The sequence below is a fragment of the Echinops telfairi genome, unplaced genomic scaffold (genome assembly GCF_000313985.2).
Source record: "Echinops telfairi isolate 266 unplaced genomic scaffold, ASM31398v2 ScPeMD7_7468;HRSCAF=8506_0, whole genome shotgun sequence".
NCBI lineage: Eukaryota > Metazoa > Chordata > Mammalia > Afrosoricida > Tenrecidae > Echinops > Echinops telfairi.
The window spans coordinates 61,996,987-62,010,908 of record NW_022111369.1 but is presented as its reverse complement, the minus strand read 5'-3'; the positions used below and the strand labels follow the sequence as shown (position 1 = coordinate 62,010,908).

General features: G+C 44.6%; 2 protein-coding genes across 2 annotated transcripts in view; one reads left to right on the top strand and one right to left on the bottom strand.

The window, feature by feature from the left end:
- Positions 1-3,917, top strand: part of CORIN (corin, serine peptidase) — a 358,777-nt gene extending 354,860 nt beyond the window's left edge. Inside the window, exon 21 of the mRNA XM_045284056.1 lies at positions 1,680-3,917. Within this exon, the coding sequence (XP_045139991.1) occupies positions 1,680-1,862 (183 nt within the window). The 3' untranslated portion in view covers positions 1,863-3,917. The remainder of the gene's footprint in view (positions 1-1,679) is intronic.
- Positions 3,918-5,230: 1,313 nt separating this feature from the next.
- ATP10D (ATPase phospholipid transporting 10D (putative)) overlaps positions 5,231-13,922 on the bottom strand; it is a 144,008-nt gene continuing 135,316 nt past the window's right edge. The window contains exons 22-23 of the mRNA XM_030888553.2: positions 10,972-11,159; positions 5,231-7,910 (exon numbers count right to left, since the gene is read on the bottom strand). Coding sequence (XP_030744413.1) covers positions 7,586-7,910; positions 10,972-11,159 — 513 coding nt within the window. The 3' untranslated portion in view covers positions 5,231-7,585. The remainder of the gene's footprint in view (positions 7,911-10,971; positions 11,160-13,922) is intronic.

The window sequence follows — 13,922 nt, the reverse complement described above, 5'->3', positions numbered from 1 at the left end:
AGCAAGAGACCTGAGAACTCGAAAGGCGAGGCTCGCTGAGCCATTTATCCCTCTGCCCTTCAATTAACCCCATATATGTTTATCTGCCAGGTTGGCACAATAAACTATCTACCTTATACTGTACTGCAATGGTACATGAGTCAGAATCTATTTGATGGTGATTGTTTTTGGTAATCAGAACTAGGGTCTTCGACTTTTTTGTCTCACTGCCATGGAGTTGTTTATGATTCACAGTCACCCTATGGGGCAGGTTGGAATTGCACACATGGGTGTTGGAGACTAACTCTTTCTGGGAGTAGACAACCTTGTCTTTCTCCCATGGAGTAGCTAGCGGCTTTGAATTGCTGGCCTTGTGAATCACAGCCCAACACATAACACTATGTTTTGCTTTGTTTTTCGCCTGGGGTTGTGTTAGATAACAGCTGGTATCCATTTAAGAGACCCGCGTGGGGTACATCCTGACTACTATGTCATCAGGGTTTCTTTCATAAAGAAGCTTCACCCCACGCCGGTCTCTTAAACGCATACCAGCTGTTATCTAGCACAACTCAAGCTGGAAGGCAAAGTACAACTAGAAAGAAAGCTGTTTTTCACTGGGTTGAAGCAAGACTGGACATCACAACTTCAATTACATCACATGCCTTGTCTTCCTTAATTGCAACAAAAGGACACATTGGACAGTATGTGTCCCTTCGTCAAGGTCTATAAATCACGGGGATCAATACTAACACCACAGGTAAACTTTGGCCTGCAGCCCGCTATTGTTAAGAGGAGGCAGAACTAACAAATTGTGCCTGCGGCTGTGTGCTGCTTTTCATTCTGAATTGCTTTCTCTGCACTTGGTTTCCACCTGGTGGACCATCTCACTGGGTGTAATTTAAAAATCTACATCTTAGGATGGCCTTGACATTTTTTCTTCATCCAGAAGTAATCGTGGATGTCTTTGATGCCCCTCCCCTCAGTCCTTAGGTTTCCTTCTTGTTGCAGTTATTTTTGTTGCACAAGCAGACACTTGGCTCCTCCTGGACAAAGTTTCTTCTCCCTCTGTCCAGACACACACCGTGGCAGAGTCGATGATAACGAATTCTTCACTCTCTTTCTAATCTATGAGTGTCGGCCAGCGGCTCATGTCATCTGCTTGTCGCCCTTTCCTCACATCATAAGCAGCTTGACTCGTCCCTGGACAAGGACATCATGCTTGGTCTCTCTGGACAGCATGCCCATGGTACACGAGACTCCGTCTCACCATTCTCTCTTCCTTGGGGTAGTCAGTCTGTACTTTCCCCAAGATACTTTGCTATTTAATGAGGAGAAGACTCTTGGAATGTTTTGGTTTTCATGTATACGATGAATGAAGCTTAACACAGGAGTGCATCGATCTGAGATCCATTCTGGTAAGTGTGGGGAATAAGTGAAAAGCATCTTCTGACTGCACAGAAAGGATAGAATCTTTTCTCACAAGCACCCTCATCCTCTTAATGATGAAAGCGTTCGCCTGAAACTTCCATTCCTATGGTAAGCTACATGGCTTTCCCACATTCCTGACAATGAGGGCTTCGTTGAAAATGTCCAAGAAGTTGGTTACATTGCGTTTGGCTTTGTGGTACCCTCAGAACACTGGGAGACACTCTTGGAGCTCTGCAATGCCAGTGACTAACACCAATTACCATTCGTTACAGGGTGACAGCGGTGGTCCCCTTGTTTGTGAGCGGCCTGGAGGACAGTGGACATTATTTGGTTTAACTTCATGGGGCTCTGTCTGCTTTTCCAAAGTCCTGGGTCCCGGAGTTTATAGCAACGTGTCATACTTCGTCGAATGGATTGAGAGACAAATATACACCCACACCTTTCTCCTAAACTAATTCCCAAGATGACCGAAGATTTTCGCCTAGCCAACTCGGAGTGAATGGCCTTGGTGGAGTGGAGGGCTTCCTGCAGTAACGCGGACCAGAGCCCTGCGCACGATGGGGAATGCTTGCAAGTGCACTGTAAACTTCCATGTTTGTTCCAGTCTAACTTTATTCATCGCTTTACTTTTATTTTACTTCATTCAAGGAAAGGCTTTCCAAAAGACAGACAAAGCAGCTCTTTTCCCTTGGCCAGGCTGCAGCAAGGAATTATCAGCTCCAGAGTGGTTTGAAGCGAGTGTCACAAGCCAGGGACTGCTTCTTGATACCCTATCACACACGAAAAGGATGTCGAGATGCACGCCGGCTCGTCTGCCAGCTTGTGTCTCAAACAGGATAGCAGAGTGGCTCATTTCAATCGGACGGTGGAGGCTTGCTTTCTGAAGAGCCAGGCTTTATACATGCTTCTTTCGTCATAGTTTTCCAACTTTTCTGTAGTTTTGAGAGGCCACGAAAGCCAGTCAGAGGTCAGAAAGCAGCAGCATCCATTTAGGTAGCGGAAACTGCGGCCAAAGCTCTTTAGCAACACTGGGCACGTTTCCATTTTGGAGTTGTGTCAACGTGGCCAACCCATTCCTGTCGAGCTATGTGTACCTAGATCATGCCCCACAGCTGAGGTCGATGCGGTTGGAGATTTACACCACTTGGTCAATGTTCTGGGGGAAATGTGCTCCCCTATGAGATGATGGAGGGAGCGCTGCTGGAGCAGTGGCTATGCAGCTCTGCTGCTCGTGGCAAGGTCGGTGGTTTGAATCCACCAGCGGCCCTTGTTGAAAAGAACGGGCAATCTGCACCACCACCACCATCACCACCCTCCAGCCCCTAAAGCTTACAGGCATACCCTGGCTTAATGAGCTTTGCAGAAACCGCGTTTTGTGGTGGTTGTTTTTACACACCGAAGGTTTGTGGCAACCCTGTGTGTTGAACATTCCCCGCACCCCACCCCCACCCCCACCCCATGCACTCACGCCACGTCTCTGTGTCTCATTTTGGTCATCCTTGCAAAAGTTCAACCTTTTCCATCATGCTTTTGCATATTCAATAGACTATAATATAGTGTAAACCCCCCAAAGTAGTGTGGCTCACTTTATTGTCCTATTGGCTGGATTGCTTTAGTCTGGAGCCCATCTTGCAATATCCCCAAAGCATGCCTGGACAGCCATGCACACCCTATGGGGCAGCTCTACTCTGTCCCTTACGGTGACTGTAAGTCAGAATCAAATCAACGGCCGGCCCACAGCGATGGCCGCCTTGACGTGGTGTGGAGAGTAGACTGCGCAGGGAGCCAGGCTTGCTGCAGGCCAAACAGATGCAAACTTTTAAAGAGCAAGAATGAAATTGCACTGCACACCCCTACTGCTCTGTTTCCAGGTTGCCTGGGTTCACCTCTGCTAACAAAGTCACAGAAATGTCTCTGGACCCACGGTTGAATTTCGCCCACAGACAAACATTTCGTAATTTTCTTCGATGGAAGTTTAACATCTGGTGTCGCCACTGCATTGTAATCATTCAAACAAAAAAAAATTTTTTTAATGCTTTTAAGCACTAGGTCACTTTACACATAGCACGTAGTGGTTCCAGTCTTTTCCCACCCAAAGGCTGCAAAACCCAAATCTCCACATCGCCCTAACTGACTTTGCAGAGGTTTCTTCGGGCCATCCAAATGCTTCATGGGCCCGCTGGACTCTGCATACCGTCCACCAGCAACCCGGATGGCCTCAGCACCCCACGGAAAGACTACCTGCAATTTTGTACACATATTTTTGTACTCTTTTTCTATGCGTACACATCTTTGAAGTTCAAATTATTGTCCTGAAACTTAAAATTGTGTTGGTCTCCTCTCTTGCAGTTTGCAAGTGTGAGACTTCAGCAACTGGGCGGTGGCCACCCCAATTGTATGAAAGCTTAAGAACATAGATCGGCTTTGTTAGAATTGTAGGTACCCTGGCTAACGTAACAATGTTAGTCTTGCTCAACTTCTGTTCACTTAAATATACGTATTGTACTCACCGTTGTTCATCCTTAATTGAATAGCATCATCTTTTCTTCTCGGATGGGTATGGGGCCCGGGTAGCATTTCCAGGGATATTGTCTCTCCCATTAATCGCTCTCCAGAGTGGATGCATCTCCCATGGGTCAAAGTTGGCCCCCCATATGCCTCACTCTCAGGGAGCATGCGCATGCTTTCAATGACAGGCGGGCTGTTGGATTAGCTGGAAATTTGAGGTTGCTAATAGTCCCATATAGTCTGCTGAGTGTTCAGGGAGAATGTAAGCCTTGGTGAAAGCCCACGAGCCTCTATTGTACGGAGTGTATTTTGATACCCAGATCCAAATCACTTATCAATCCTTTGCGTTAAAATATATCCTAAAGTGCATATTATCAATCAGTTTTCATTGGTTAGTAGGTTGAATGATACAGCTTTTCGACTCAAAAAAGGAGGTGAAATACGCTATATACCAAAATATGATGGGTACTTTGGTGTTAATGAGTAACTTACTCACTTGTAAATGAGACCTTTCAAAGTCTTAACACAAATCCCCAAATCCCTTTCTCCTGAGGGCCAGACGTATTTCAGAAACCAGGATCTTTCAAATTTCAAGCTGGTAGTACAGAACATATATTGCCTATTATATCATCACTGAGGACTGGTGTTGCTATTGTTAGTTGCTGTCAAATTGGTTCCAACTCATAGCAGCCCTGCAAACAACAGAGCGAAACACTGCCCCATCCTGTGCCGTCCTCACGACCGCCCTCAGGCCTCAGCCTATCCACGCAGGACAGGGGTGGCCCCAGAAATTAACTGTATTTTATTTGAGGCCAAAGAAATGAAAAATTACATTAAATGGAATAAATGAAGACTATAAATAGCCTCCTGTCTATTCAGGGCCCTGGTGTCTAATTTATGAGAATCTTTCTCTTTTCAGAGATGTGACTATTTTGGGATTGGGGATATAAGAGGTTGTAGTCCCGTCTCATGAGGATTCAAGATATTCTTCTACTTATCTGTATAAATAACTCACATTTTGGAACTTGGCCCTTCTCTGTCTTTTTTGGCACAATCATCTGTAGATTCTAACCCTTTCTTTACAAGTGAACACATGTCCCAGTTTTTATTCATCAAAAGCCGAGGATTTGGGGGAATGAATGCAAGCTGTTATAAAGATAACGAGTGATATGACATCACTGATTTTTCCATAGAAAGAAAAGCCAAAACAATATTCCGGTAAGGGATCAGGTTTGGGACTTTCTTTCAAGTTCTGGTACCACTTACAGTTGGATTCAGTGAGTATATACTGGAGGGATGACAACTTTTTGGTACATGTTATTTATGAAATCATTTATTTAAAAATAAAAATCCTAAGGAAGCAGAAGACAACTTCCATTAACCACGGGAGATTTCAAAGTTATTGCGATTAGTTACATAGGCTATTTGCAGTAAAAACGTCAGACTAGACAGTAGTAGGGAGTAGCATGAGTAAGCCCTGAGAATAATAATGTTAAGAAGATTTTGATGGAGACAGAACATTAGCATGGAGATTCATGAAAGAAATTTTGGATAATTTCTGGCTGACAAATGGCGTTCAAATAGATAAAACCCAAACTCACTGCCATTGAGTCAATTTCAGATGAATAGAGAACTTAAAGAAAATTCATAAGAAGGCATACTTTTTAATAGCATCTGCCATTTTTGGTATAAATAACCCCTTTGTTCCAATGAAAGCCAGCATACGTGATTTGCTACAGTACATCCATCGATAGTCCTAAAATGTATTTTAAAAGTTTGTTGTTTTTTTTTCTAATAAACCCATGGAAATATCCTGAGAATAACCTACGTTCGTTGGGTTCATAATGGTTCACCATAAACGCTGTAGAGTAGTGTGAAAACTTGCTGTTCGTAGGTGCCTTAAAGTCAGCTTTGGCCCACAGTGACCTTCTAAGCACAGCAGACTGAAACACTGCCTGCTCCCACCCCATTCAAAACCTCTGCTGCGTTTGAAACCATTATCACAGCCACAGGGTTAAGCCGTCCCATTAGAGAGCCTCCTTTCTTTTTTTTGCTGACACTTTGCCATGCATGATGCCCTACTCCCAGGACAAGTCTCATTTGATCACAAAACCAAAGTAAGGGCAATGAAGTCTCACCATTTCACCTCTAAGGAGCATTCGGGCTATACTACTTCCAGGACAGATTTGTTCCTCTTGCTGGGATCCATGATCTAGTTACCAGTCTTTATCAACACGACAATGCACTGCCCAGTTTCCATATGCATGCAAATCCATGGAAAATACCATGGCTCAGCTTTCACGGATATATTCTGATACACAATGGATATATATACTACATTCTTATGTATAATGTGTGTGTGTATGTATATGTGTATATATATATATATATCCATTGAAAACACCATGGCTCAGACCAGGTGCACCTAAGCCCTCAAAGCGACATCTTTGCTTTCTAATACTTTAGAATGGTCTTTTGTAGCAGATTTTCTCATCATGTAAAGACCCTGATCCCTTGAACAGTCTTTTGAAGAGTGGTTGGCTACTGATTGTCTTATTTTGGGCAGGCTGTTCTCAGTTTGATGGTGGCCACCTGAGTTTCAGAGTAGAACTGTGCTCCGCAGCGTTCTCAGTGGCTGTCACATCAGGGAAACAGATCATCAGGTTTTCCTTCCATGATGTTCTTAGGCGCTTTGAACTGCCAACCTTTTGGTTGATAATTGAGCACAAATCTTTTTCATAACTGAAGTACCTTGAAGGGTCGCTATGATTCAGAACTGACTTGTGGGCACCCGAGGACGTGGTACAGTGGGTATTGTCAGTTTTAGAGTACAGGGCATTTCCACATGGGCTGTAGGCTCAGCTGATTCTGTCCGCCTGACCTGTGATCTTTGTTTCCCAATTCCAAACCACTAGGCAGAGTTAGGCCACATAAATGGTCTTCTCCGGGCTGGACTAGACAGAAGAACACATTCATGGTGCCCTAGCATCCCCTCTGCCCCCTCCTGAGGAAGACTCTGCTCAGAGCACTGAAATGAGCAGAGGTATGACTAATATCTCCTGTCAGAAGACCAAGCACATCTTCCCAAAGGAAATAAAATGTGATTAAGGACCACTACCTGTATTTTCAATAGTACAATTATTACCCTACTTTGGGTGCACTGTTGTTTAAAAGGCTCTTGCGAATTTATCTGGAAATGAACAGATAACCTTTTTCATGTGGACCTCCTCTGTGTTCTCACCAACTGCTCTAACAACGATTTGGTTTCTTCATTTAAAAAAACAAACAAACTGATTGGAGATTGCTCATATTCAGCATTTCTCAAGTATCTGAGATGACCTCTCAGCAAAATAAGTTGACCTCAAATGAATCCCTGCTTAAAATATATGGATTTCTAAGATGATTAATATATTCTTACAAAATCCAAAAAAAAGTTCATAAAAGTATCTCATCTCACAAACTATCTATCCACAACAAGGTCTTTTTCTTTTACAAACGTGTCTGCAAGCCTACGAGGAATGCCGTCATGATGACCGCCCAAGCCCACTGAAAAGATCACAGTCTTAAAGGTAGCGTCCAAGTTCAGCTGGCTTGACAGTGTTGCAGCCTCAAGGTTCCTCTTCCAAAGTTGAAGGAATGTGTGTGACTCAGAGTAGGCTATCCTGTGTCCTTAATCCTTTGGTGGTGCGGCCATCCCTGAGGTCCAAGGCATCTCGGAGTCCACAGCAGTTTCACATACAGATCCATTTCCTTTCTCAACAGCACATGAAGCTGCCGACATCATTTCAGAGACAGTGGGAAGATCTGACTTGGGTCTTTTCCTTAGCTGGGCAGCTGAATGATCAGTGTGCTTAGCTGCCACTTGATCCATCGTTCTGGTTTCTTTCCACCTCTTGAAAGCTTCAGTCCTTTCCTCTGGAGACAGTTTGTCCAGGTTCTTGGCTGTCAGAATGGGAGATGGAAACAGGGATCCCTGAAGAACTCTGTATATAAACCTAGAACACAAAGAGAAGCACAGAATTACACACACCTCAGACCCACTGCCCAGAAAAAGTGGGAGGACCTCGTGCCCATTTGTCTCCTTGTGGAAAGAGGGGAGAGAAAAAAGCAAAGAATTATAAAAGGGAAGCAACAAAATAAAATAAACTAGTCTTTGCAAACTATTTAGAACATGTGAAGTGTTCTATAAGTACTTGTTAAAAAATGTTTTAAGTTGGTGAAAGTAGAGATGCCCTTAAATGCCACTGGCTTGATGTTAAGGGTGAATGAGATAGTACTTGGAAAGCAGATAGAGCGGTGGCACACAAAACCCTGCTCATTAAATGGATTAGTGTCCTATGGCAAGGGTGCTGTGGCATGTTACCATGGACATAGTGGCGGTTTGAACCAACAAACTTATTCTCTCATCGTTCTGGAAGTCCGTTGACTGAAATCCATATCACTGGACTGAACTAAAGTTGTCAGCAGGGCTGTCTTCCCTATGGAGATGCTAAGGAGAAAAAAAAATTCATTACTTGCTTCTTCCAGCTTCTGGTGGTTGTTACCATTCCTTGGCTTGTAGCTGCATCCTTCCACTTGCTGCCTTTGTGTTCACATAGCATTCTCTCTCTCTGTCTGTGGCAGCTCTGCCCCTGCCGCTTTCTTATAGGCATATGTGTTTTTGCATTTAGGTCCCCTCTTGAAACATCCATGTAAATCTCCTCATCTCAAAAATCCTTACTTTCATCATATCTGCCGTGATTCCTTTCTCATGTAACACAGGTTCTAGGGATTAAGAAATGAAGTCTTTGGGGAAGATTATTCAGTCTACTAGAGTTTGCCATCAGGACCCAAAGATTTATATCCATTCCTCAGGCAAAAATAAATCCACCCTATCTTAGCATATCCCAAAGCCTCAACAATTACAGTGTCAACTCAATTTCCAAAATCTTATCTAAATACCATCTGTTTAAAAGTCCCAAATCTCATTATGTAAAATTAGGTGTGACTGAGACTCTGGGTGTGACCCATCCTGGGATGAAATTCCTCTCCATCTCTGAATCTGTAAGACTGAAAAGCAAGCTATTTGCACCCCAAAAGAGGAGCAGGACCCCCCGAAGGCAACAGTTCAAGACATTTTAATTCCCAAATCTGCATATGGGAGGAATAAAGAAAATCTGGCATTCCAAGTAATTTCCAGTGGGTTGTCTCTACTTCTGTATTCACTTTGCCTTCTGTCTGTGTGAAATCTCCCTTGTGCCCTCGCATAAGGATGTGTGGTATTTCTTGTGGGATCCATCTCAAGAGCCTTAATTTCATAACATCCTTTATTTTTGACTATATAAGGTAACAGTCACAAGAAATAGGATATAGGTGTCTTTTAAGTAGCTGTTGTTTTTTTTCAACCTACCACAACTGGATTAGATAGAATTGTACTATTAATACATCTGAAACAATTTTAAAAGGCTGTAGCCTTAAAGTCTTTGTTTCTTCAGCAGTTTTGCCATTTTGTTTTACCAGTGTTTAATCTGAAAACATAGCAACATGAAGACTACAGAAGCATTTCAGCTTAATAGTGATACTGTTCAGTATAAGGAGCACTGGTGGTGCTGGCTGCTAACCACAAGGTTTATGCTTCAAACCCACCAGTTGCTCCTTGGGAGAAAAAGGAAGCCATCTGCTCGCATAAAGATTAACAGCATCAGAAACCCTATGCAGGGCTACAAGTATAACCGAATCAGAAAAACTTGGGGGATTTTATTTTGTATCTGTCGAAGAGATGTCCATTAGCAACAAAGAGATTATGTTCATTGTACCTGTGGATTCACAGAGTGGGGCTGGGAGACATTTAAAGAACCAGAGAGGACTATCTTAGTCCATCTGAGAGGCAGAAGGACTGATGAATTACTCAACCCTGCTGGTCTAAGCATGAAAGCGGCTACGGGCACTATGCAAAGAACGCGCCGACTGTGATCCAACAACACTTTCTCTGCGAAGTCAGGAGGCAGGTCAGATTTGGTTTGTCATCCAGTTTGTCATCTCTGCTATAAATGAATATGGACTCAGCATGCCGTGCTAAAAATTCAGAGTAACTCTCTGTTGTCTCATTTTCCACGAAACAGATTTTATAAAACTATAATAAATATCAGAGGAGTGCTTGTGACGTAGTGGTTACTCATTGGGCTACTGACCACAAGGTCAGCAGTTCAAAGCCACCAACTGCCCCATAAGAGAAAGACTGGGTTTTTTTCCTATAAAGAGTTGCAGTCTAAGAAACTCATAGGGGCAGTTCTACCCTACTTTCGAGTGTCACTCTGTCAGCATTGACTCGATGGCAGTGAGTCGAGAGATAATACACATCAGAGAATCTACACGTGGGAAGCTCATGCATACTGCTGAGTCATCCTCAACTCAGACATATTCACAATCAGATGAAGTCCCAGTGGGAAAGATAACTGACGCTGGAGACGGGTGGGGACGTACAAGGTTTTCTGTGCTCCTAGATGGCTGGAGAAATGTGTTCCTCCACACCAAGCCCCATCATCTCCCGCTCAACTTTCAAACTGCTCTTTTTGCCATTCCTTTGGCGTTCGGCCACTAAGGTTCTGGTTAATGGGATACGAATAGTGATGTGTGCAACGTCTAGGACCGCTCACTGACGCTCAACGAGGAAAGCTGCTGTACTCCTCTCTCACTCTTGCCCCTTTCAGTAGGCAGGGCCGTGGCATGCTGATGGCAAGCCAGCCATCTCCCAGCAAGGGGAGGAGAAGAACACCCTTGGGAGATAACAGAGCAGAGAGATGGAGGAAGGAATCTTGGTCTCCAGATAAGCCTGTGTGGCAAAGTTTTCCAACCAGATTAGAGGTGGTTTGCTTTCTGACAGAGAAAGAAACTTTCCAGGTGATGAGTCACATTTGTTCTTTGTTCAAATCGGTAGCAACACAATGTGCATGAGCACACAGACTGGCTGCCCCACTCCTAAACAGAACAGTCTGCCCTCCATGCTTAGTTGCTCGCAGAACTCCAAGCCTGCGATTTCATTTACATTCTTGACTCTAAAACAAGCAAACAGTCTACCTGGGTAGGAGAGCCAAGCAGGTCGTGAGGGTGCACACGAGATAGAAGACGGGATCCAGCAGGTGCTGCTGCATAATCCAGTAGGGGTTGGATGGTGGGTTGCAAGTTACACACACGGCTCCAAAAGCCAAGGCGAAGACAAAATAGGATAAGAAGCTACCAACGATGACCAGCACGTGGATCCAAGTCTGTAAGACACAAACAGGAGAATAGGAACACTCCTGCGTCAAGAGGGTTTTGCAGCCTGGCAAAAGCTGTTAAAGAACCCCATGGATCCTGTGACCGAGTGGGGTGTACTCAACGTGATGATGCGATAACCAGCTAAGGTCTACCAACCGCCCAGATCACTGGATGAGTTTTGTAAAATGAGAGCAAATGTCAAAAGGTCATCCTGTTGGCAAGTTTAACTGACGAGTTTAAGTTACAGGAGTCCTGATGGTGCCAGGGTTAAACACTCAGATGATCTCCAACAGGTCATCAGTTTGAACCGACTAGCTGCAGTGCCCGAGGAAGATGTCCGAGTCTGCTTCCCTACGGATTACAGCCAGGGCCACTATGGGAACAAAGACAGTGGGTGAGTTCACCCTGTATTGTCCATAACGGGCTCAGATGGTCTCTTTCTCTTCTTTTTCTTTTTGAGTCACTCTTTGCTCCGTTTCTTCCTTAAGGTAATGCCTTATCTACCGGGCCTCAAACGTTAGCCATGCCCATGGTTGGTAGACGTCACTGCTGGTCACCGCTATTCTCATCACCCAACCCCACAGCCTAGTACTGGGAGAATTGTGTTTCCCCGCCCCCTTGAAATGAAACACAGCCATTTCTTTGAACAGTACAGTGAGTGGCAGGACCGTGTGCCATTTTCCAGTGTCAGCCTGGAAGGGCTGGTGTGCATTTGCCATGCCACCCCATGCCCTGCATGAGGGCCGAGAAGTCCAATTCCAGACATAACAGCTAGGAGACAAGAGTCTGGTTGCACAGCTACCCTGAGAGGACAATTGCCCTTGAACTCTTTGGACCTTCAGCGACTGCAGTGTAAGAAATGTTTGTTGTCTCCTGAGTTGTCCTGCTGTTGTTTTTCAGGCTACACGATAACTGTGTTTAAACTCACGTAGATAACATCTCACCTCGATTTTTTTAATGTATCTATATCTTCCCTGTCATCTTATTTTTATGAATATTTTTCATTAACATTAAACTGGTTCACTCCTTAAATAACTTTATTGAAAAAGAACAGCATGATCAGCTCCTTTGGTGTAATATCAGTAATCCCTGCCATCATTGCTCTGAGGTTGGGGTCTGATTTGTCCTAGCTCTCACAGGAAATTAGCAAGAGATATTGTGAGAAAAATCCTGGGGTGGTGTATTAGTCTGGGTACTTTAGAGAAACAAATCCACAGAAACTCATGTAAAAGAGAGAGTTTTATATAAAGGTTAACTGTATCAAGAAAACATCCCAACACAGTGCTTCCCAAGCCCACAAGTCCAACATTAACCCATATGTCCAACACCAATCCACAAAGTCCTCCTCCATCTCACAAAGCAGACACAATGATGCCTACTGCAGGAAGAAAGCCGAGTCAGTGAATGTGTAAGCATCTCAGCGCTGGCAGGGGTCTCTACACAGCTGCTCCAGCACCCAGGGCTGCATCGGGGTAGGTCCATGTGGCTTCTCCTCAGGGATGTCTTGCAAGAAGTCAGCCTTGTGAGCTGAAGCAGGGAACTGCCAAGGCAGCTGCACCCTGGTGCGACCATCACAAAGCAAGAGACCTGAGAACTCAAAAGGCGAGGCTCACTGAGCCATTTATCCCTCCGCCTTTCAATTAATCCCACTGTGTGTTTACTGGCCAGGTTGGCACAATAAACTAATTAACTCAGGTGGTGAAACCAGTTCAGTACTTGACCATTATATGAAAGGCTTGACGGTCAAAGCCATCAAGAAGGCAAGCTGGGTGCTCCATTTTTCAAAGGTCACAGCCCCAAAACTCAGTGGACTAGCTCTACATGCAGCAGTTGCCGCGAGTCAGAATCAATGTGATTGCAACTTGACCACAGTGCGGTCAGACACAATAGCTCCCAGCAGACATCCTCTTTGGTATAATCAGAAGGATGGACAGGAATCACTTTATTTTGCAATACTCGATGTTGTTTATTGAATATTAGTACCTAACATACTATTGCCTGCCATTGGTGAGTCGGTGGATGGGAGGTGGGGGGTGTCTGGCATTTTGAGGAAACACTGCCTCTGTTTAACCCTTTTGATTTTGTTAGGGCTACATTCTCAAAGAAAATCTCGTCTGCTTTTTCCTCTGAGGTTTTCAAAGTCTTTCCCCATGGGAGCTGTCTTTATAAGGGTTACCAGGAATACTCATTGTGGCTTCTCCTCAGGGATGTCTTGCAGGAAGTCAGCCTTGTGAGCTGAAGCAGAGAACTGCCAAAGCAGCTGCACCCTGGTGCGACCATCACAAAGCAAATAAAATAGACAAACTGTTGAAACATCCTGGCTAAACCCTAGTTTGAGATCCTCACACCTCAAACACTCTTGGCTCCCGTGGTCCTACTTTTCTTTCATGTCGTTTCTTCTCCTCGAGCCTTACTGCACTGATGTCTCGTCCCCCCTCCCCCAACCTAAGACTGATGCGCTTTGGAAAAGTGAGGCAGTGGCTCTGTGAAGGTCACCCGTGTAATGACGTGATGCAACACTTGAAAGAGAAGGAAGCCTTGAACAGAAACGAGCAGGAAGGTGGGAAGTCACCATGAAAGTGGAGGGTGGAGGCACGAAAGCCTGAAGGGAGGCCGATTCAGCTGCCCAGTTGGCTGCTGCTTATTGACAAGGGCCATGGAGGCGGTGGGCTCCAGCTAACCCTCCCATGGTCCTAGAAAGGATTCTTTAAAGGTGTGGCTGACTCAGGCCTCCAGGAACCAAACAATGGCACCATCAAATGGACAACTGC